The sequence below is a fragment of the Sebastes fasciatus genome, chromosome 16 (genome assembly GCF_043250625.1).
Source record: "Sebastes fasciatus isolate fSebFas1 chromosome 16, fSebFas1.pri, whole genome shotgun sequence".
Taxonomy (NCBI): Eukaryota; Metazoa; Chordata; class Actinopteri; order Perciformes; family Sebastidae; genus Sebastes; species Sebastes fasciatus.
The window spans coordinates 971,586-996,907 of NC_133810.1; the positions used below are offsets into that span (position 1 = coordinate 971,586).

The window sequence follows — 25,322 nt, forward strand, 5'->3', positions numbered from 1 at the left end:
GGCCGGCATTAAACCAACCTGTAATGAATTCATCCTGCTGCCAGAAGCTCTCTGATCCTCTCATCATTGTTCAGGTGATTTATCACTGTTACCAGCTCATATATATAGATATATATACTGTATATATACGTCTGATCCTCTCATCAGGTGATTTATCACTGTTACCAGCTCATATATATAGATATATATACTGTATATATACGTCTGATCCTCTCATCAGGGGATTTATGACTGTTACCAGCTCATATATATATAATGTATATATAGGAGCAGCTCTGAATACTAACTGACTGACGTACATTGAAATTGAATTGAAATACATCACACTTGACTTGACAATCTATATATGTTGTTGGTCATTGGTGATTTTTATATATTTATATATCTATTTTATATACTGTATATAAGCAGGTGAATGTGATGAGCAGGAGGAAAAGAAGAAGCAGGATGTGGTTACACATGAACCTCCACTGAGGGGCGCCACAGATCTATTGTATTATCCATTGCATTAATAAATATATGAGTGTATAAATAAATAAATATATCATTAAATAAATATATAAATATCAAATAAATAATATCAAATAATATCAAAAATAAATGTATTCATTAATTAATTGATAAAATGAGACATAAATTGATATTTCTGTTTTAATTTGCTTCTTTATTTATTTATCTTTGTATTAATTCCCATATTTATTTATTTTTCTGTTTAAATTTCCTTTTTAATTATTTGCATATTTATTTTTGTTAATTTTAGTTAATTTATTAATTTATTTTGCATTCATTTATTTATTTTAGATTATTTTATAATATATATTTAGTTTTATCTTGTAATTATTATTTGTTAAATCTCATAATTATAAGGTTAGTTTAGACTCAATAAATAAATGAAATAAATGAAATGTAGCAAAAATAATATCAAAAATAAATATAGTCATTAATTAATTGAATTATTTGCTTCTTTATTTATTCATCTATCATTGTATTATTTCTCATATTTATTTACTTTTCTGTTTAATTTTCCTTGTTCCTTGTTTCCTTATTTGCATATTTTTTTTTTTAACATCCATATGTACCGTAGACTGTGTATACTGCACTATTTGCACTATTTTAAGTATTTACTGGTATTAGTATTATTTTTATTATTAAGGTTAGTTTTCATCTTATTTTGTAGTATTTAGGCGGAAATGGGCTATAATTGTATTAATTCCGTAATTTATTTACTTTTCTGTTTGATTTTCCTTTTTACTTATTTTGCATTATTTATTTATTTATTTATATACAATAATATAATATATATTTAGTTTAATCTCATAATAATGGCTTATCGTGGGGATATGTTTTATTATTATGAGTAGTTTTCATCTTATTTTGTATTTTTTAGGCGGAAATGGGCTATCATTGTATTAATTCCCTTATTTATTTACTTTTCTGTTTAATTTTCCTTTTTATTTATTTGCATATTTATTTATTTATAATAATATAATATGCAATATATATTTATATATTTAGTTTTATCTGATAACTATTAAAAAAAATGTAATCTCATAATTGTGACTCTTTTATCTCATAATTATGATTTTTTATCTCATAATAATGACTTATTATGGGGATATTTTTCTATTGTTAAGGTTAGTTTTCATCTTATTTTGTAGTATTTAGGCGGAAATGGGCTATCATTGTATTAATTCCCTTATTTATTTACTTTTCTGTTTAATTTTCCTTTTTACTTATTTTGCATTATTTATTTATTTTTGTATATACAATAATATAATATATATTTAGTTTAATCTCATAATAATGGCTTATCGTGGGGATATGTTTTATTATTATGAGTAGTTTTCATCTTATTTTGTAGTATGTAGGCGGAAATGGGATTCTACAGTCTCTGTTGCCAACGCATGACGTAATGACACGACTCCCCTCTCTGATTGGCTGAGCGGCCTGTCACTATGCGCCGCAGCGACCAATCAGAGGCGGCGGCAGGCGATACAAACCGTCCGCCGCCATGTTGTGTCTCCAGCGGAGCAGCGACGTCCGTCACCGTCACCGTCACCGTCACCGGTAGTAAACAAACCGACCGATAGATGACTTCACCGGCACCGGAACCGCCCGGGAGCTCACAGGAGGAACCATGAGCCGGCCGTCCTCAGCCGGAGGAGGCGGCGGTAAGGCTGGAGGAGGTAAACACGGAGGAGGAGGAGGAGGCTCCGGAGCCGCTCAGCAGGCAGCAGCAGCAGCCGGCGGGGTGAGCCCCGTGGCCGGTACCGGGTCCGATCAGGTGTCCGGTCCCGGTACCGTGTCCCTGCCCGCGGTGTCCGGTGGTCTCCCCGGTCTCCACGGTCAGTCCCCGGAGCTCACGGCTCTGTTTGAGTGCCCGGTGTGCTTCGACTACGTGCTGCCGCCCATCCTGCAGTGCCAGGCGGGTCACCTGGTGTGTAACCTCTGCAGGCAGAAGCTCAGCTGCTGCCCGACCTGCAGAGGCCCGCTGACACCCAGCATCCGGAACCTGGCCATGGAGAAGGTGGCGTCCACGCTGCCGTTTCCCTGCAAGGTAACACACACACACACACACACACACACACACACACAACAAAACCACCATAACAACCCCATAACAACCCCATAACACCATCATAACACCACCCATAACACCACCATAACACCCAAAACACCACCACAACAACACCCATAACACCACCACAACAACACCCATAACACCACCATAACACCACCATAACACCCAAAACACCACCACAACAACACCCATAACACCACCACAACAACACCCATAACACCACCATAACACCACCATAACACCCAAAACACCACCACAACAACACCCATAACACCACCATAACAACCCCATAACAACCCCATAACACCACCATAACAACATCATAACACCACCCATAACACCACCATAACACCACCATAACACCCAAAACACCACCACAACAACACCCATAACACCACCATAACAACACCATAACAACACCCATATAACACCACCATAACAACCCCACAACACCACCATAACACCACCATAACAACACCCATATAACACCACCATAACAACCCCACAACACCACCATAACACCACCATAACAACACCCATATAACACCACCATAACAACCCCACAACACCATAACAACACCCATATAACACCACCATAACAACCCCACAACACCACCATAACACCACCATAACACCATCATAACAACACCCATAACACCACCATAACAACACCATAACACCACCCATAACACCACCATAACACCCAAAACACCACCACAACAACACCCATAACACCACCATAACAACACCATAACAACACCCATATAACACCACCATAACAACCCCACAACACCACCATAACACCACCATAACAACACCCATATAACACCACCATAACAACCCCACAACACCACCATAACACCACCATAACAACACCCATATAACACCACCATAACAACCCCACAACACCACCATAACACCACCATAACAACACCCATATAACACCACCATAACAACCCCACAACACCCCCATAACACCCCCATAACACCCCCATAACACCCCCATAACACCCCCATAACACCCCCATAACACCACCATAACACCCCCATAACACCACCATAACAACCCCACAACACCACCATAACAACACCCATATAACACCACCATAACAACCCCACAACATCACCATAACACCATCATAACAACACCCATAACACCACCATAACAACACCATAACACCACCCATAACACCACCATAACACCCAAAACACCACCACAACAACACCCATAACACCACCATAACAACACCATAACAACACCCATATAACACCACCATAACAACACCATAACAACACCCATATAACACCACCATAACAACCCCACAACACCACCATAACACCACCATAACAACACCCATATAACACCACCATAACAACCCCACAACACCACCATAACACCACCATAACAACACCCATATAACACCACCATAACAACCCCACAACACCACCATAACACCACCATAACAACACCCATATAACACCACCATAACAACCCCACAACACCCCCATAACACCCCCATAACACCCCCATAACACCCCCATAACACCACCATAACAACCCCACAACACCACCATAACACCACCATAACAACACCCATATAACACCACCATAACAACCCCACAACACCACCATAACACCACCATAACAACACCCATATAACACCACCATAACAACCCCACAACACCACCATAACACCACCATAACAACACCCATATAACACCACCATAACAACCCCACAACACCCCCATAACACCCCCATAACACCCCCATAACACCCCCATAACAACCCCACAACACCCCCATAACACCACCATAACAACACCCATATAACAACCCCATAACACCACCATAACACCACCATAACAACCCCATAACACCACCATAACAACACCCATATAACACCACCATAACAACCCCACAACACCACCATAACAACACCCATATAACACCCCCATAACACCCCCATAACACCACCATAACACCCCCATAACACCACCATAACACCCACATAACAACCCCACAACACCCCCACAACACCACCATAACACCCCCATAACACCACCATAACAACCCCACAACACCCCCATAACACCCCCATAACAACACCATAACAACACCCATATATTTCCCCCAGGCCATCAGACTTTTAAATCTATAATTAATTTGACACATTCTTACACAAAAATATTTCTTATACTGTATATACTGTATATATTGTTAATACATATGTTCTTAATATGCCCTTGTATAAAGTATTTCCTTTTATAATTGTAATGTAAATGTAATATAATTTATTATTTAATGGAGCTTCCTAGCGAAAAGTATTTCACACGTTTGTACCTGTACAACCGGCGTGACAATAAACATCTTGAATCTTGAATCTTGAATCTTGAATAACACCACCATAACCCCACAACAACCCCATAACAACCCCAAAACACCACCACAACACACCCATAACACCACCATAACACGCACACAACACACAACACCACCACCATAACACCACCATAACACGCACACAACACCCCCACAACAACCCCATAACACCACCATAACACCACCATAACACGCACACAACACTCCCACAACAACCCCATAACAACCCCATAATACCACCATAACAACCCCATAACACCACCATAACAAGCACACAACAACCCCATAACAACACCATAACACCCCATAACACCACCATAACAATACCACCACAACACCACCATAACAGCACCATAACACGCACACAACGGCACCATAACACGCACACAACAGCACCATAACAACACCACTATAACACCCCCACAACAACCCCATAACAACCCCATAACACCACCACAACACAACCACAACACAACCATAACACAACCACAACACCCCCACAACACCACCATAACACAACCACAACACAACCATAACACCCCCACCAACACGCACCATAACACCCCCACCAACACGCACCATAACACAACCATAACACCCCCACAACACCACCATAACACCACCATAACACCACCATAACACCCCCATAACACCCCCACCAACACCACCATAACACCCCCACCAACACGCACCATAACACAACCACAACACCACCATAACACCCCCACGCACCATAACACAACCATAACACCCCCACAACACCACCATAACACCACCATAACACCCCCACGCACCATAACACAACCATAACACCCCCACAACACCACCATAACACCCCCACCAACACGCGCCATAACACAACCATAACACCCCCACCAACACCACCATAACACCACCATAACACCCCCACCAACACGCGCCATAACACAACCATAACACCCCCACCAACACCACCATAACACCACCATAACACCCCCACCAACACGCACCATAACACGCACACAACACAGTATATTTTGCTGCACAATGAATACTTTTACTTGAAGTTAAGTATAGTTTAACTATATTTAGATTATAATACTTGTCACTGGGTGGTATTGGTACTTTTACTGCTGATAATACTTGGATACTTCAGTAAGGTTTAGAATGCAGGACTTTGACTCTTCGTGTAGTATTTTCTCAGGGTGGTATTAGTACTGGTACTGCAGTAGTACTTCCAGTGTGAAGGACTCAGTCAGAGTTAATTAGATCCGTTCACAGCTCTGAGATCAGCTGCTCGTGTTACTGTTGAAATAGTCATAGAGGCTGTCTGACTGTCTGATGGAGACTGGAGACTGACTGGAGGTGTTGGTGTGTTACTGAGCGTTCAGTTGTCTGAGTGTTGGTGTTAATACTTTATATATATATATTTATATTTCTTCATCTAAAACACAGACACTCCTCTGGTTACACAGTCCAGTTAAGAAGTTAATTATTCCAACTCATATTATCAGTAAAATAAATATTATATATTAATTATTTGGGTGAAACAACGTGTTTTAATTCATGTTTATAAATCAGATTTAAGACCAAGAAATCAAAGATCAGCTGGTGTAAATCATGTTAATAACTTAATAACCGTTATCATCATCATACTGATGATGAGCTGCTGCTGCTACACAGTAACCCGGTTCTTAACCCGGTTCTTAACCCAGTTTAACGAGTTGTAAACAAACGCTCAGCGTAACTTTGCACTTGAGGTCGTTTACCTGAGCCGGTGTTGGGTCACGTGACCTCCTCATAAATGTGTCTATATATAATGTAATTATATAGAAATGTTAATACCTTTATTCACTATAACCAGCAATAACAACTGGAAGTGGAACAACAGACGTTCAACTATAACAACAACAACAAATACAAAAAATAACAATAATGAAAATGATAAAAAGAAGAAATATAAATAAGAAAAATGACAATAATGAAAATAATAAAAATAAAAATAATAGAAAATAAAAATAAGAAAAATGACAATAACAATAATGAAAATAATAAAAATAAAAATAAATGAAAATAATATATATAAAAAATATAAATAAGAAAAATGGCAATAATGAAAATAATATATATATAAAATAAAATAATCAAATAAATTAAAAAAAAGATAAAAAATGAAATAAAATAAAACAATAATACAAAATTAAAAATAATACAAAATTATAAAAATAAGAGTGAGTGTGTTGTTTACCCATCAGCCTTTGCTCTACTGCTGTTGGTGTGAGTGTGTTTACCCATCAGCCTTTGCTCTACTGCTGTTGGTGTGAGTGTTTTTACCCATCAGCCTTTGCTCTACTGCTGTTGGTGTGAGTGTGTTTACCCATCAGCCTTTGCTTCCTGAGTGTGTATTTGTGTGTGGTTGTCGGCCTCTGCAGGTTCATGGTGTGTCATTAATGTCTGTGTTGTAGTAACTGACTATGACCACCAGGAGGAGCTCTTCCCTCCAGAGGAGAGCAACAACAGAACAGACTACACTAGCAGCAGCCTCAATAGACCACAATGCATTGCAGCTGTTTGAAAGCTGACTCTTTGTAGACTGAGTAGCTGTTTCTCCATCTGTGTTGCTATGGTAACATCCTGTCAGTCACACAGGGATGCTGTTGTTCATTGTTGGGTTACTGTTTCTGCTGCAGGTCGACGTGTCTCTCTTTAATATCTCTGCTCAGCATCAGCACAACTGAGTCACAGTAATAATTCATTTACAGGATTTTAAATCAAATCTGATGAAGTTCTTTGATCTGTGAGGTATTTTTAGGGCTGTACTGAATATATATTTTTTTTTTCCGCACATTTTTTATCTTTTCAAAATGTACCAAGTATTTATTACTCTTATCATGAGAGAGGACAAATATGCTTTATGCAAATGTATGTATCTGCATAATAAATGCATAAATAAATAAAAATACATGCAAATATATGAATAAATAAATAAGTAAATGCAATAATAAATAAATCAATTCAAAACAAAAATAAATAAGTAGATTAATTTAAAAATTAATAAAAATAAATACATTTGAAAATTAATAAAAAAAAATTGCATTCATATTTTATTTATTTATTTGTCAACTCCGGTCTTCATTCCCGGCTCCGTGCAGCGGGTTTATTTATGACTGAAATTCATGCATAAATAAATAAAAAAAAGGAAGAAAACACATTTAAAAATGAATAAAAAATAAATACATAAATAAATAAAGGGGAAAAGAGTAGAAGAGTAAATAAATAAGGTAATGAGGACAAAGATAAATAAATAAAGAAGCAAAATAATATAGAAACATCAATTTATGTCACATTTTATCAATTAATTAATGGCTACATTTATTTTTAATATTATTTTTGCTTCATTTAATGACGTATTTATTTATTTATCGAGTCAGTTATTATTTTTTTATTCATTAATTTATTATTTTGTCAGGTTCTGTCCTCCATAGCGGTGGAGTTGGTATTGTCCGCCGTTGTTGATGTTTTTGGCTCATTACACTTATGGTCATCCGCTAACAGAGACAACGTTTCATTGACCTAAAACATCTGTATAAAAACATCTGTATACGGGTAGATGGTGAAGGTCAGAGCAGCAGGGGATTCTGGGACGACAAAAACAACAACACCACACGCATTTACACACAGGTACAACATGTGATGTAAACACACACTGCAGAGGTGGGGTGTTAACAGATGTGAGGAGGAGGAGGAGGAGAAGGAGGAGGAGGATCATCTCACTCGGTCGAGAGATACTGTCCTTTTATTCTCTCTCTCTCCGATTCCTTTCTCCCCACCCCCACTGTGTGTGTCTGTGTTAATGTGTGTGTGTGTGTGTGTGTGTGTGTGTGTGTGTGTGCTGCAGCGTCGTGGTGACGGCGCTGTGCGGCGGTCGGTTGGAGGCTGAATGTTTTTGCGCCGCTCATTCAGAGAGGACGAGAGACTGACAGCAGAGAGAGAGAGAGATTGAGAGAGAGTGTCAGTGTGAGAGAGAGTGTGTGTGTGTGTCGCCGGACGGACGGACAAACGCCACACAGCTGAGAGTGTGCGTGTGTGTGTGCGTGTGCGTGTGTCAGTCGGTGCTTCGTCTTTTCACCACAGAAGAAGAAAACAGTTCTTTTTTCTTCTTCTGCTGCTGCAGCAGGAGAGAGAGAGAGAGAGAGGGAGCGGGCGAGCGAGGTTCAGCTGCATTACTGCTGGTACGTGTGTGTGTTTGTGTGTGCGTGTGTGTGTGTGTGTGTTGGTGATGTTTCATATTTTGGTATCTTGACGTAAACAGGTGATTATTGATTTCATGTTCAGATCAGGTCAAGTCAACTTTTCTCGCGGCCTGTTAGTGATGTCACTTCCGGTAAATAAACTTGTGACAACACCGGTGTTACCGATTACACCGGACATGTTACAGGAAAAGATGACGGTCAATGGGGGCGGGAAAAATCCATCCATCCATGGTCAGCTCCATCGGGGCCGTTTCAATGCAGAGAACACAAATGTCAGTATCTGGGTGCTCTACAGTTGTAGCGTCGGCCCATTTGACCACGGAGACGAGAGCGACGGCCGGCTCCACCGCCACGTTACCGCCATACCATAACGTTATCTCCATACCATAACGTTACCGCCATACCATAACGTTACCGCCATACCATAACGTTATCTCCATACCATAACCTTACCTCCATACCATAACGTTTCCTGCTAACTTTTTTCACACTTTTTCCTGGATATTTTGCAGACTTTTTTCCGCCTTTTTTTGTAAATGTTTCAGACATATTTCTGCCTTTTTTTTGGACATTCTTTTTGCCATATTTCGGACATACGTTTGGCATTTTTTCATCCTTTTTATCTAACATATTTCAGACATTCTTTGGACTTTTATTCCGACATATATCAGCCTTTGTTCTGACTTATTTTCAAACATATTTCGGCTTTTTTTCCTCACTTATTTTCGGACATATTTAGACGTTAGCATGCAGCTTTAGCCGTCATGTCTAGCTCTGCTTTTCCTGTCAATGTGTGAAACCCAAAGTGTTTCCATCCTTTACTGGATGTGTAGTGTTTACCACGCTGGATTTAACATGGGAGGGTGCAGGTCGTATCCACGACGACCCTCCAACGTTTTAGACTCTCTGAGGTTTGTTTTGGTTGACGGATATGACGTCACGTTACTCAGACTACCACAGTAAAAGCGGTAACTTCTTCTACCTCCACATAGACTCAGATGAAGCAGATATATAGATTCTGACATTAAAACAACTGTTTCTAAATCGCGTTACATACAGTAGGTGAATCCATTTTTTTTCCCGCCCCTAATTATTAGAGTGTATTTCCCAACGCTTTACGTACTATGAGGTAGAAGATTCCTTCATGTAGAGGAGACCACAACCCACAGACCGTCTGTTTAACTACATCGCTGCGTCTGTAAAACTATGTGGTTGGAAACTGGGCTCATCAGTTGAGTCATGTTGCCTGTAATGTAAATACGAGCCGGTCTCGTAATCTGACGCCTCAAACTGAACTCACACGTGGACGTCATGAAACGGTCCGAGTGTTTAACGGAGGATCTGCTTCCACGTGCAGACGGAGGTGAAACCTCTGATTTCATGTGTTTGTCCTGGTTAAACAGTCAGAGAGTCGTCGTCCTGCTGTTCAGTTTTAATCTCTCTGCTATATGATCTCTGCAGTCTGTCTGAACAGCTGCTGGCCGGCTGCTGCCGTCTGTCTGCTGATGTACGGAGGCCAGAGAGGGACAAATAACATCACAAATACACATTTAACTTCAAAGTCTTAAAACAAGAGAAGCAGCGAATGATTTGTCGATTAAGTAAACCAACTACCTGATAACCAACGTGTAGTTCTGCGTCTTCTGATACACAACAACCGGTAAACAGGTTACAGTAATCATTTAAATCAGAGAGAAAGAGACGAGTGTAGTTGTGAGTCCATTACTAACTTTAATGGATCAGATTAAATGTTATAGTCGACAATAAGGGCCTTTTCATCACCTGAGAGTGAACCACGGTTCAAGTTTTTGTTACATTGATCTGGTTAGGTTTGGTTTCATGTTGCAATGATGCGAGCGCACTGTTGATATCACTTACAAACTGTCGACATCACCTACGTCCTGTCGTTGTCGCCATCACCTACGTCCTGTCGTTGTCGCCATCACCTACGTCCTGTCGTTGTCGTCATCACCTACGTCCTGTCGTTGTCATCATCACCTACGTCCTGTTGTTGACGTCATCACCTACGTCCTGTCGACATCACCTACGTCCTGTTGTCACCGCCTACGTCCTCTCGTTGTCGTTGTCGACATCACCTACGTTCTGTTGTCACTGCCTACGTCTTGTCGTTGTCGTCATCACCTACGTCCTGTAGTTGTCGCCATCACCTACGTCCTGTAGTTGTCGCCATCACCTACGTTCTGTCATTGTCGTCATCACCTACGTCTTGTTGTTGACGTCATCACCTACGTCCTGTCGACATCACCTACGTCCTGTTGTCACCGCCTACGTCCTCTCGTTGTCGTTGTTGACATCACCTACGTTCTCTTGTCACTGCCTACGTCTTGTCGTTGTCGTCATCACCTACGTCCTGTCGTTGTCGTCATCATCTACGTCCTGTCGTTGTCGTCATCACCTACGTCCTGTCGTTGACGTCATCACCTACGTCCTGTCGACATCACCTACGTCCTGTTGTCACCGCCTACGTCCTCTCGTTGTCGTTGTTGACATCACCTACGTTCTCTTGTCACTGCCTACGTCTTGTCGTTGTCGTCATCACCTACGTCCTGTCGCAATCGCATACTTCCTGTCGCAATCGCCTACGTCCTGTTGTCACCACCTACGTCCTCTCGTTGTCGTTGTCGACATCACCTATAAATTTATTAATACAAAGGTTATTATAAATAGAAGAGACGTTTGTGTTTCTGCGGTGAGGAACAACCTTTTCAGACCTGTAGCTGCTCTGTGGTTGGAGTGATATCTGTCTGCTGACGTTTGTGGACTAAAAGTTTGTAAGTAATCAAGGGGTGTGTGTGTGTGTGTGTGTGTTTGTGTGTGTCAGCAGTGAGTGTGTGTGAGTGTGTTCGATGCTGTGTCCGGCCTCCTGCCTGCCTCTCCTCAGGGAGCTGGCTCAGTGGCGTTGCCTGCTGGGCTGGCATCGCCACCACGGAGTCGGTTCAACTAGCGCCTCAGGGCTAACCGCTAACACCGGACAACAGCAGCAGGGGTCAGAGGTCAGGGGCCAAGCCGGTCGACCTGTCGGCCGCACCAAGCCGCTGCCGGGCAGCCAGGTGAGTCCTGGGAGAAACGCAGAGGTTAAAGGTCAACCTGCTGGTAGCTCACCGACACCAAACCTCATGTTTACCGCTTTAAATCGTTCTATTTGTACTTGTTACCGGCGGACGTTGCAACAACTGTCTCCACACTACAGGAACTAAACTGTTAAATCTAACTTGTGGTTATGTGTTGAGTCTCTCACATTTTACACATCTGGTAACATCTGCCAGTGTGGGCCAGCCTTTAGTCTGTTAGTGTAACGTCCTGACTTCATCTCCTTAAGTTCTCTAATCTGATTTGATCATTGATCTAAAACCAGCTGACTCCACTGGTTTCCTCCTGATGAAAAACCCTGAACCTGAAGCGTGATGGAGGGAATCCTTTTACCGCTAACCTCTTTACCAGCCGGTCTCACCGCTCATACACTCTCTCTCTCTCTCTCTCTGTGCTCTTAGCCTGATTGGTATTGATCGTGGTGATGTTGAGGCTCTGCAGAGTGATGGTGGATCACTGTGGAGGAGGAAGTGGTTCAGTTTGATGTCTCCTACTGGTTAAAGGTGTTTGTTAACCGTCTGGTTAAAGACGCTGCATTTACAGGTAGGGATGCACCGATACCGATACCAGAATCAGGTATCGGGTCCGATACTGTGCTCATGTACTCGTACTCGCGTAACGGCTCCGATACAATGGCACCGATACCACTTTACGGCAGCGTGACGTTAACCTCTCATTACCATCTTTCGGGTCCTCACGCTCCACCTCCGGTGCGGTGCGAGCGAGACGGGCCGGTGGTGCGCCCGACCCCGCTGGGCCAGGATCCCACCTCAGCCGGCGCGCCAGCCCTCACTTTCATTGCACCACGGGGTTTTGCTTGCACCCTCTGACTCACACGTGCGTTAGACTCCTTGGTCCGTGTTTCAAGACGGGTCGGGTGGATTGCCGACATCGCCGCAGACCCCTGGCACCTTTTCGTGGGCTGCGGCACGACGTGTTTGGGACGCACTGCGGACAGTCCGCCCTGGTTGTCAGTCGCACCGGGATCAGGGAGCCCCGTCACGGTGCGGCGAGGTCCGGGCGAGCCACCTTTTCTGTCTGAATGAAGTGGTATCGGTGCATCCCTACTTACAGGAAGTAGTAGATCAGTTAATGTGATTATTCTGTGACGGTCCAGCTGTGAACCAAACTGATCGGTTCACATGTTTTAACTTTAAAGTGTTCATGAGAAAAACAACAGTTTAAAAAATATATATTGACGTGCAAATTAATCGCAAGTCTTAACATTCAAACAACTCTTTGAGCTCCGCCGAGGTCTCACAGTCGTCACAAAAATAGAAATACAAGAGAGTATTTATATCCACAAAGTGAGTCCTGATGAGAACCCGGCACCGGTTTCTGTCTCTAGATCCTCTGAAACATTCATTAATGCAGCTGGATTACAGGACTCACGTCTCCGTCTGTGTTTATTACAGTAGATGAGTGTATTTGGGGCAACATGCTGAACTGACGAGAGATCATTTTTAAACAGTTTCATCCTTCAGTTCATCACCAACAGTCAACATCAACACATCTGGAGATACATGAAGGAACTAAAGCTGTCAGATCAACGTAGTGGAGTATAAAGTAGAGCTGTACGTTAGTGGAGTACAAGTAGACAGAAAATACTCAAGTAAAGTACCTTGAGTTTGTATTTAAGTACAGTACTTACAGTACTGCTAAACAGAACCATGACTTACATTTCCTTTCAAGCCTTTCAAGCCTTCCTTTTTTCTTTTTTTTTTACAGTTGAGTTTGAACCTTTTTATCGGAGGAAGAGTTTTTCAGTGTTGAAACCGATAACAACCAGCAGCAGTTTTCGTAGTTTGGAGTAAAGACGTCTTCAGGAAGCTGCTGCTGCGTTCTGACCTGCAGCTGATGAATATTTAATCAGACTGAACCGCCTGCATTATTACAGTTATTGGTTCATTATTTAATGAGGTAATCTACATATAACATTTATTTATTTACGCATGAAAAATCATAAATAAACACATTTAAAACTAAATATAAAATAAATGCACAAATAAATTAATTAATCAAAAATAAATATAATAATAAATAAATACATTTAAAAATGACTAAAAATAAATACATAAATAAATAAAAGGGAAAATTAAAAAGAAGTGTAAATAAATATGGGAATTAATACATAGATAAATAAATAAAGAAGCAAAATAAAAAACAAAAATATCAATTTATGTCACATTTTATCAATTAATTAATGGTTACATTTATTTATTTAATATTATTTTTCCTACTTTTAATGACATATCTATGAATTTATTTATCGAGTCATTTATTTCTTTATATATTTTTTCTGCTTGTATTCGTCTCCGGCGGTGAATCTGTCTCTCCTCATGTTTATGGATGGCGGCGAAGTTCAAACAGCATCGCTAACGACGACGCCTCCCTCGAGTGCCCCCCCCATACACCGCTATAGGCTCTATCTATAGGTGCTCTGTTGTTGTTCAACATGAAAGCAGCGAGGGAGGAAGAATCCCATCAGTGACCTTCAGCATCTCACAGTATTGTAGGAGGAAGCTGCAGCCGTTACACCGTCAAGGAAAACACAGCAGTTCATACAAAGGGTTTTATTTTGAAAATATTAAGATAACATTTCATAACATGAAGGGCAACAAACATCAAAACACTTGCAAGTACATTTTGAGGTACTTGTACACAGTCACAGGGCATATTCTGCTGCACAACCACTACTTGTACTACTGATACTTTAACTACATGAAGCTGATGGTACTTGTGTACTTGTACTACTGATACTTTAACTACATGAAGCTGATAATACTTGTGTACTTGTACTACTGATACTTTAACTACATGAAGCTGATAATACTTGTGTACTTGTACTACTGATACTTTAACTACATGAAGCTGATAATACTTGTGTACTTGTACTACTGATACTTTAACTACATGAAGCTGATGGTACTTGTGTACTTGTACTACTGATACTTTAACTACATGAAGCTGATAATACTTGTGTACTTGTACTACTGATACTTTAACTACATGAAGCTGATGGTACTTGTGTACTTATACTACTGATGCTGTGTGCTGTGTGGTCCCTTAGTACTCGTCGGCCGGCTGTCTGCTGTCGCTCCACCACACCGAGAAGCCCGACCACGAGGAGGTGTGTGAGTTCCGGCCGTACACCTGTCCGTGTCCCGGAGCGACCTGCAAGTGGCACGGCGCCCTGGAGGCCGTCATGCCGCACCTGATGCACGCCCACAAGTCCATCACCACGCTGCAGGTCAGCACCATCACTCTAACTTTAACTTTATCACCACGCTGCAGGTCAGCACCATCACTCTAACTTAAACTTTATCACCACGCTGCAGGTCAGCACCATCACTCTAACTTTAACTTTATCACCACGCTGCAGGTCAGCACCATCACTCTAACTTTAACTTTATCACCACGCTGCAGGTCAGCACCATCACTCTAACTTTAACTTTATCACCACGCTGCAGGTCAGCACCATCACTCTAACTTTAACTTTATCACCACGCTGCAGGTCAGCACCATCACTCTAACTTTAACTTTATCACCACGCTGCAGGTCAGCACCATCACTCTAACTTTAACATTTCATCTCCACGCTAAAAGGGTTAGTTAAGTTATTTTTCTGATATTGTTGACCGTGAACTCGACGGGCCACTGTTAGTAGCTAACACTCGGGAGGAAGGGGAGATAACAGCCACCATGTGTCCGTCTCTCTGCAGGGGGAGGACATCGTCTTCCTGGCGACGGACATCAACCTGCCGGGCGCCGTGGACTGGGTGATGATGCAGTCGTGTTTCAGCCACCACTTCATGCTGGTCCTGGAGAAGCAGGAGAAGTACGAAGGCCACCAGCAGTTCTTCGCCGTCGTGCTGCTCATCGGCACCCGCAAGCAGGCCGAGAACTTCGCCTACCGCCTGGAGCTCAACGGCAACCGGCGCCGACTCACCTGGGAGGCCACGCCGCGCTCCATCCACGACGGGGTGGCGGCCGCCATCATGAACAGCGACTGCCTGGTGTTCGACACCTCCATCGCCCATTTGTTCGCCGACAACGGCAACCTGGGGATCAACGTCACCATCTCCATGAACTGAGGCGAGCGGAGCGGCGATGACGGCAGAACACGGACGTCACAACGGACACGGGGACTCCTGTGCTGCAGACGTCCTGCGGTGTCGGCGATGCAGCCGGAGGCGTTCGTGAGATTAAAACACAACATTTGAAGCGCCGCCCTGTGTGATGTCTGCGTATTTGACGAATGACGGGACAGAACGGGTCGTCCTTCTGTCCCTTGATCGGGCGCCAGCGAAGAGCATCGTCCTTCTGGATGGAAAAGAAGTCGGGACGCTGCTTTGACCGCCGCGACACCGAGCTGTCCTGAGTTTACTCTCCCGAGCAGAACGGGTTCTGGTGTCAGGTCCATCTGACTTCCTGTCGGCCCGGTGTGTTCACAGTATTCTCAGCCAGCGGTCCCGGTGATCACCGTAGACCAGAACCAGAACTGAGTCCACATAAAGGACGACTGGTTTCACCGGAGCTCCACCAACATAACGGCTTATTGCAGATATATCTCAACACGGGAGCTGCCATTGATTTACATCATGGTGCGTTCAGGCTCTATTCAGTAAAACTGAGCATTGGGCGAAGGTAAATTCTAACATCATCTTGATGGAATTGGTGTCGAGAATCGTTAAATTTCACTGGTATTGGTATCGACTACTACATTTCTGGTGTGGTGACGTCCCTGCTGATGTATAACAAGATACACACTAGTTTAAATGTCATTTAAAAAGGATGTTTGTCCACCAGAGGGCGCTGACGAGTTTATTATTACACTGTAAAATGAGCCGTTTAGTGCGTCCTGGTCACTTTCTATTAAAACATGTAAGGGATCCAGATGTTTAAACTCCCAAATATTAATCTCAGTGTTGGCCTTAATAGTTGAGCTGTATCAGCTACAGGAAGTGAACACAACTACCTTTCTATGTATAGATGGTCGTACCCGTTCACCGACACGTCTTCACAGCAAATAAAGAATAACAGCAGAGTAATGTGGAGATGTTTCCTCAGTGGGAGGTTGCTGGTTTGAATCCCTGCAGCCGTCTGTGAGGCCGACGGCGTTCTGACTGCAGCTCGTCTCTCACAGATTTTGGAGGTCAGCGTTTGTGGGAACGAGCTGAGCTGTGAATCCAGTTTAATCCTCCGACCTTCTTTAATCTCAGATAAAAGCAGTAAAACGGAGGACTAATCCTCCATCCCTCTTCCTGCAGGCTGTTCAGCCGCCAGCGCCTTAACTTTTCTACCGCCAACCTCCTCCTCCTCCTCCTCCTCCTCTTCTTCTTCCTGTTGGAGCTCAGAGCGGCCCGGAGAAACACAACTGAGCCGTCAGACGTCACGGTGACGTTGATATTCTCTCTCCGGGTGATTTCCCAACATTCCTCGTCTCTAAACCTTCGTAGCAGCCGACCAGGAAGAACTTCACCAGATACCTCTGAGCACAGACACGTCTGTAACTGAACCGCTAACCTCAGACCTCGCCGCTGTTTCCTCCGTGTTTCTTTATGATGAGCGCCGACGTGGTCACGACGTAGACGACAGACATCCGTTAAAGTCTAAAGTCACAATAATCATCTGACATCACGGTATGCAGGAGCTGGAATGATGCATTAGGGAGGACTGAGGACTGCTGCTTCAGCAAACCTTCAAACTACATTAACTTATCAGTATTCATTAGAGTAATAACATCCTTTATGCTTTCATGTTCAGGGACTTTGAATCCCGTCTTTGGATGTAAACGTTGACGTCTGTAATCAAAATGATCTAGTGAAATAAGTAAACTCTGCTCGCTCATCAATCAATCAATCAAACCAGCTCATCAATAATAATAACAATAATAATAATAAATATTAAACACAGAGGAAACACGGCTGATAATCACTTCCATTCTACAACCGCTGACTTTCTACCAGATGTTTAACGATATTGTAAATGGAGTTCTAACGACAGTATATTTTCTAAAATCAAAGACTGCTTCATCGATGGCGTTCGTGTCGGCGTTCGCTCCACGGAGATTTTAAAGTAATTTTCTAAAACGCTTTCTGACATTTAGTTTTAATTAATTCTGCTGCTGGACTGTCGGTACCTCAACATCTGGACTGATGCTGAAGGAAAAACCTTTTTATTACTGGACATGAAACTCTCCTGTTGGATCATCAGAGAAGTCAACTACGACTCCCAGGGTGCATTTCACTGACTAACATCCAATCACAGAGCTTTATTCTAACGGTTAGCTGATGCTAAACCTGAAACAGCAGTTTGGATCTGAATTTAGAAACTAATATCTCCATAGCAACAGCAGCTGAGGCTCATGGGTATTGTAGTATTTAGAGCCGTCCACCAAACTGACAGAAAAAAACGAGTTAAATCTGATTAAATAATTAAATCTGATAATCTGAACATAAACCTGTAGTATAATTAAATGATCCTCATTAAGCTAACGAGGCTGTCCGTCTAATTACGGCTTTAATTAGCGTACAATATAAATATTAATAAATGTGGTTAACACTTTATTTTGTAGGTCGGTTTTTCCAGGATCATTTCCAAGACTTTAAATTAATTATAGGTAAAATAATTCTCAATAACTGAATATTTATTTGGGTTTAAATTGAGCTTTTATTTTCCTTATAATTAATACCAAATCTAATTTTTTCAGGAAACATCTTGGAAATGATTCCACAAATCCCGATGAGATCAGCATCAGAACTAATGGGGTATTTATTTATATATATGAGGTATTAAACACAATGAAGAGGGGAAACGTTTATGATTGTATACAGTATGTAAATGTCTCCAGATTTCAAACCAAACGGCCCGTGATGAATTATTGATGAATTATTGATGAAATATTGACATGTTGATGATATTGTCCTCGTTAACGTGCAGATGATCATCAGCTGTTTCAGGTTCTTCCTGTTGCGGCAGCAGGACGATAAAAATCTCAAATCCACCGAATCTACTAGAAGATGAAGTTTACACGTCTGACTGATATCTGAGGATGTTTTAATATCTTTTCTTTGTTCTCAGTGTCCTGTGGTGTTTCTAGAATAAACGGGTGCAGTTTGATTCTGTGTGATTCTCATCTTTATTATTCGTTATTTATTTTTTTAGAGGGCGCCCACCGTAATTTTTTTCTTAAATTATATTTTATGTTATTTATTTTTTTAGAGGGAGCCCACTGCTATTTTCTTCTTAAAAATGTTATTTATTTATTTATCTTTTGAGAGGGTGACCAGCTTCCCCCAGAAGGTGGCGTCCTATGCGACCGCCTCTACCTGAAGCAGCCCTGTCACATGATAACAAAGACGTTTATATGAGTAAATATTTCCACATCATCATGTCAATCTGTGTGATTTAAAACCCACTTCATAAAAACATTGCTGCACCAGCTGAAGACATTTCTTAGTTTTATTACAGTTATTACATATTTATTCATCCAGCGCTGCTTCACATGTTGAGTAATGACCTCTGCGTCCTCTAGAGGGCGCCAGCAGGACGGCAGTGGGATTCTAGAATTAACACATCTGGAAAGTGAAGTTTGTTTAATGTCGAGTTCACTTTACACCAACACCACCATCAGAGTCCTCTGGTCTCAGTGTCTCCGTCTCTCTGTCTCCCTCATCCTGGTCTCAGTGTCTCCGTCTCTCTGTCTCCCTCATCCTGGTCTCAGTGTCTCCGTCTCTCTGTCTCCCTCATCCTGGTCTCAGTGTCTTCGTCTCTGTCTCCCTCATCCTGGTCTCAGTGTCTCCGTCTCTCTGTCTCCCTCCTCCTGGTCTCAGTGTCTCCGTCTCTCTGTCTCCCTCATCCTGGTCTCAGTGTCTTCGTCTCTGTCTCCCTCATCCTGGTCTCAGTGTCTCCGTCTCTCTGTCTCCCTCCTCCTGGTCTCAGTGTCTCCGTCTCTCTGTCTCCCTCATCCTGGTCTCAGTGTCTTCGTCTCTGTCTCCCTCATCCTGGTCTCAGTGTCTCCGTCTCTCTGTCTCCCTCCTCCTATCACTGTCCCTCTCCCTGTCTGTCTCTCTTCTTCTATCGCCGTCTCTGTTTGTCTCCCTCCTCCTATCACTGTCTCTGTCTCTACTGTCATTATCTCTGACCGTCTCTCTTCTTCTATTGCCGTCTCTCTCTCTGTCTGTCTCCCTCCTCCTATCGCCGTCTCTGTCTGTCTCTCTTCTGTCGTTGTCTCTGTCAAACTCTCTTTTCCTTTCATAGTCTCTGTCCGTCTCTCTCCTCCTGTCGCCCTCCCTGTCATGATTCCTCCTCCTGTCTTCGTCTGTCTCTCTCTTCCTGTCTTCGTCTCTCTCCCTGTCTGTCTCTCTCTTCCTGTCTTCGTTTCTCTCCCTGTCCGTCTCTCTCTTCCTGTCTTCGTCTCTCTCCCTGTCCGTCTCTCTCTTCCTGTCTTCATCTCTGTCCCTGTCCGTCTCTCTCTTCCTGTCTTCATCTCTGTCCCTGTCTGTCTCTCTCTTCCTGTCTTCATCTCTGTCCCTGTCCGTCTCTCTCTTCCTGTCTTCGTCTCTCTCCCCGTCTGTGTCTCTCTTCCTGTCTCCGTCTGTGTCTCTCTTCCTGTCTTCGTCTCTGTCCCTCCTCCTGTCCTCCTCCCCCCGGAGTCTCTGGTTGTCCCTGGCTCTCTGTCCGTTCTGCTGTCCTCCCGGCGGCGCCCCCCTCTGGTTGTACTTGTCGTAGGCGGCGTCCTCCTTCTCCTCTTTGACGCTGACGTCAGGAGGAGGAGGTGATGAAGAGGAGGAGGAAGAGTGCGGCGCCCGACTCGCCCTCTCTTTCTCCTTCTTCTTCTCCTTCTTCTCTTTCTTCTTCTTCTTCTTGTCTTTCTTGTCTGCGGCAGAGACAGAGAAGAGGAGACATTAACGTCCGTCTCAGAGTGATTCTGGCGTCCGGATCAAACAGGAAGTGACCTCACCTTTCTTGGTCTTCTTCACGGGGATGCTGTACTGCTCCTCTTCCTCTTCCTCTGAGGACGAGGACGAGGGCTCGCGGTCTTCAGGAGCGCAGTCTTTAGGAGCGCAGCCCTCTTCCCTCAGGTGTTTGGTGATGTCGTCGATGTCCTCCGTGTCTTTGGGAGGACGGTAGTCTTTGACGTGGTCCACGCGGATCGTCCGACCTTTAATCTGACGGTAAACACAGATTCATTAAAGCGCTCCGCTCGCCGTTCCTGCATCACAATCACTTCCTGTATAACATCATGGTGCTCGGCGGCGTCACCTTGATGCCGTTGAAGTTGTCCACGGCGAGGACGGTGCTCCGCTGGTCCTCGAAGCAGATGAAGCAGAAACCTTTGGACTTCCCCGTCTTCTTGTCTCGCACCAGGTTGATGTTGACGATCTCGCCGTACCTGACGGAGGGGGGGGGACAGGAAGGTGTTATAGAGACGCAGCGACATCACAGCTGTGGACGGACAGAAAGTCTGCAGCAACGTACTGAGAGAAGACGCAGATGATGTCTCCTTCAGTCAGCTCGTACGGGAATCCTCCTGCAGGAGACACACTTTATTATCTCTGAACCAGCTGATACTGATCCTAATGAACCAGCTGATACTGGTCCTAATGAACCAGCTGATACTGGTCCTAATGAACCAGCTGATACTGGTCCTAATGAACCAGCTGATACTGATCCTACTGATGAACACAACCGTCCTGTCTCTTACCCACAAACACCCAGGCGCTGTCTTTGTACTCCGTGTGCCAGGAGACGTTCTCGTTCACACCGAGGTTGGCCTCACGCTCATTCAGCTCGTTGATCAGCTTCACCTTCGTTAGCGGACTGAAAACAGACGACAGAAGCTTTGAAATACAGATGTTGAGTTTCAATTCATATACAAACTGTATAATACAGGGGTCAGGGGTCAGAGGTCAGAGGTCAGGGGTCAGGGACATTTACTGTCTGAAGAGACATTTTAGACAAAAACAAAAAAGAGAAATCTGACTGGAGCATCAAAACATGTGATCATTGTGATGAAGGTAACTCAGTTTATAGTATATAAGTATATAGTATATAAGTCTAATGCAGTGAGGGCCAAAGAGACAATGTACTACGGAGTATTAGGGCCACATTGAGGAAAACACATCTGAGATTTACACAATAAAGTCACAGCTTTACGAGAAAAAAAGTCGTAAGAAATTGCGCGTTTTAAAACAAGCCGTCAGGATTTCTGTCCATTTGTGATGTCACAAATATATAATATTTAGACCCTTACATGGTTTTAAACGTAAACATTCTAAATGTGTCCCAGTTTATTTCCTGTTGCAGTGTATGTGAATAACATCAGCTGACAGGAAGTGAACATGGACTCAAGCTGTTGCCTAGCAACGTAATTCCGTTGAAATGAGCTAAAACGGAGCGTTTCAGACAGAGGGTGAATACAGGTATATTCAGGCAGACAGGATGAGGAAAATAAAGTGTTTTTTTTAACATTACAGCATGTAAACATGTTCTAGTAGAAACACAAAATACAAGTATGAACCTGAGAATGAGCTGATATGGGACCTTTAATAATTCAAACAAAAACAAACTGTCCGTGGAGCTCCAGAACAGGAGCAGAGAAACACGCTGGAACACTGATTTAACTGTGATTATATTGACATACGAGCTGCTTTGTTAGAGCCGAATTAATAAACTGCTTCTAAATGTTTATTAGAACGTTAGATGTTGTGTTTTATGATTATGTTTATAAGCCGAATAACAAGGTAAGCGTTAAATTATACGATTTGTTAACGAGGTTTGGTGCAGCCAGACTGTCTGAGCGGGAGATCTGGACACATTAAGGCCGAACAGGAGATAGAAGCACACAGAACTATTTTAATGTGAGAATATTGACTTACTTCATGTTGATCTGGTAGATTTCACCTCACAGGAACACGTGACACAAACATGGAACAACCAATGCCGGAAGTGACCACCTTGCTAACATGAGCCACTTCCGGATGAATTCCCGCTAGTGATGTGCTGGTCCGAACGAATCGGCTCTTTTAGCTGAACCATCAGAGCCGGCTCCCATTCGAGAGTCGTTTTATTTTTTCTTTAATTAATTCAAGGCAGAATGATAGGACGGTCTTCTCCGCACCACGTGCACTCCATGCACTGACTGTGACTGAATGTTGTATTAATGACGTCCGCTCGACCAATCAGGTGATGACAGACGAGGATCATACCATCAAGCGGGGAGGGGCGGGCGTGACGGTCTACAGGTACAGAGCAGGAAGGAGAGGAGGAGAGAGAGAGAGGTGCGCAAATAGCAGACAGGATGAGTGACAGTCGGAAACGAAGCAGCATGTAAAGTTATGGTATTCTGGAAATTATAAGGTTTAGTATAATTATATTTAATTATTTAAGTGATATATGTGCACACATACTAATCATAGGTCAAAACAGCTAAAGCGAAATTGGGCTGAATTATAAAAGGCAGAAGTGGTAAAATGAAGAACCGTTTGGGAGCCGAAAGAGCCGGCTCTTCTTGGTGAGCTGAGCCAAATGATCTGATCAGTAAAAAGAGACGTAATTCCCATCGCTAGAGTCCTGCCTCTGCTTCCGCCTGCTGTTTGGATGACGTAACAACAAGCTGCGTTTATGTGACTAAATAACTAAATTATTATTATTATGAATGTATATACATGTATATATTATCAGAATATCAGCATAATCATAGTTTTATATTTATTTTTTAGTTAGTTTATAAAAATAAATATTATTTATGGTGTAAGTTGTCCGGCCGTAAAGCAGGAGGCGCTGCTGTGAAGATGCTGTCCGGCCGTAAAGCAGGAGGCGCTGCTGTGAAGGTGACCCGGATGGTAAACAGTAGTCAGTGAGATCCAGCAGATTAAAACACATTAAACTGAGTTTAACTGAGTTTAACTGCAGCTTTTAAAGCTTTATTGAACTATTTGATGTGTAGAGAGTTGTCGGTGTTGATCAGTTCATCATGGACGGGTCTCCTGTGGTTTATTAGAGGTTTAATCAGCTGTAATGTCTGTTAGTCTGTTATTCTGTTATTCTGCTAGTTAAACTGCTTTATTTAACATTAATGGATCATTAATCTGATAAAGAAGCTTGTTTCTCTGTGAGTCTACTGCAGGTGAGTAAAACATTAACTGGAGTTAAATCAGTGTTTAATTCAGAGATAATCTTCTCATCTAATAGATGTAACATGAACTTCTTTACAATTTCACTCAATTTAACCTTCTTTACCTGTTTTCACCTCCTGTGATCATCTTACAAACACCTTCTATACTGTTTCTGACTCATATGGGACTGGTGATAAATTCGGCAAACAATTAATCAGACTTTACTCACAATAATGTGTTTAAATTCAGACTTTAATCACAATAATGTGTTTAAATTCAGACTTTAATCACAATAATGTGTTTAAATTCAGACTTTAATCACAATAATGTGTTTAAATTCAGACTTTAATCACAATAATGTGTTTAAATTCAGACTTTACTCACAATAATGTGTTTAAATTCAGACTTTACTCACAATAATGTGTTTAAATTCAGACTTTAATCACAATAATGTGTTTAAATTCAGACTTTACTCACAATAACGTGTTTAAATTCAGACTTTAATCACAATAATGTGTTTAAATTCAGACTTTAATCACAGTAATGTGTTTAAATTCAGACTTTAATCACAATAATGTGTTTAAATTCAGACTTTAATCACAATAATGTGTTTAAATTCAGACTTTACTCACAATAACGTGTTTAAATTCAGACTTTAATCCCAATAATGTGTTTAAATTCAGACTTTAATCACAATAATGTGTTTAAATTCAGACTTTAATCACAATAATGTGTTTAAATTCAGACTTTACTCACAATAACGTGTTTAAATTCAGACTTTAATCACAATAATGTGTTTAAATTCAGACTTTAATCACAGTAATGTGTTTAAATTCAGACTTTAATCACAATAATGTGTTTAAATTCAGACTTTACTCACAATAACGTGTTTAAATT

The 25,322-nt window shown here is 42.2% G+C and overlaps 3 protein-coding genes and 1 long non-coding RNA gene across 5 annotated transcripts in view; 2 read left to right on the forward strand and 2 right to left on the reverse strand.

The window, feature by feature from the left end:
* Positions 1–1,993: 1,993 nt before the first annotated feature.
* On the forward strand, positions 1,994–19,425 carry siah2l (seven in absentia homolog 2 (Drosophila)-like). Its single transcript, XM_074612083.1, has 3 exons — positions 1,994–2,557; positions 15,375–15,554; positions 16,026–19,425. Exons 1-3 carry the CDS (start codon positions 2,138–2,140, stop codon positions 16,395–16,397), a joined length of 972 nt encoding a protein of 323 aa, XP_074468184.1. The 5' UTR covers positions 1,994–2,137; the 3' UTR covers positions 16,398–19,425.
* Positions 11,055–11,530, reverse strand: LOC141753429 (uncharacterized). The gene is made up of 3 exons (XR_012590454.1): positions 11,414–11,530; positions 11,218–11,335; positions 11,055–11,113 (listed from the first exon to the last, which is right to left on the reverse strand). It is a non-coding gene; the product is annotated as an uncharacterized LOC141753429 (long non-coding RNA).
* A 328-nt stretch (positions 19,426–19,753) lies between the features above and the next one.
* rbmx2 (RNA binding motif protein X-linked 2) lies at positions 19,754–23,318 on the reverse strand. The gene is made up of 6 exons (XM_074612084.1): positions 23,187–23,318; positions 22,013–22,128; positions 21,787–21,838; positions 21,571–21,700; positions 21,269–21,476; positions 19,754–21,184 (listed from the first exon to the last, which is right to left on the reverse strand). Exons 1-6 carry the CDS (start codon positions 23,189–23,191, stop codon positions 20,316–20,318), a joined length of 1,380 nt encoding a protein of 459 aa, XP_074468185.1. The 5' UTR covers positions 23,192–23,318; the 3' UTR covers positions 19,754–20,315.
* An 813-nt stretch (positions 23,319–24,131) lies between these two features.
* Positions 24,132–25,322, forward strand: part of ap4m1 (adaptor related protein complex 4 subunit mu 1) — a 13,740-nt gene continuing 12,549 nt past the window's right edge. For both annotated transcript variants that reach the window (XM_074610883.1, XM_074610884.1), the window contains exon 1: positions 24,132–24,436. The gene's annotated coding sequence lies outside the window, so the exon portion shown is untranslated. The remainder of the gene's footprint in view (positions 24,437–25,322) is intronic.

Excerpts from the sequence above, each read along its gene's own strand:
- rbmx2 (XM_074612084.1), bottom strand. Across the intron at positions 21,701-21,786 it reads ATCATCTGCGTCTTCTCTCA|GTACGGCGAGATCGTCAACA; the intron begins GTACGTTGCTGC and ends CCCCTCCGTCAG. Across the intron at positions 21,185-21,268 it reads CGTGAAGAAGACCAAGAAAG|ACAAGAAAGACAAGAAGAAG; the intron begins GTGAGGTCACTT and ends TCTCTGCCGCAG.
- siah2l (XM_074612083.1), top strand. The coding sequence starts at position 2,138 with ATGAGCCGGCCGTCCTCAGCCGGAGGAGGCGGCGGTAAGGCTGGAGGA. Across the intron at positions 2,558-15,374 it reads CGCTGCCGTTTCCCTGCAAG|TACTCGTCGGCCGGCTGTCT; the intron begins GTAACACACACA and ends GTGGTCCCTTAG. Across the intron at positions 15,555-16,025 it reads AGTCCATCACCACGCTGCAG|GGGGAGGACATCGTCTTCCT; the intron begins GTCAGCACCATC and ends GTCTCTCTGCAG.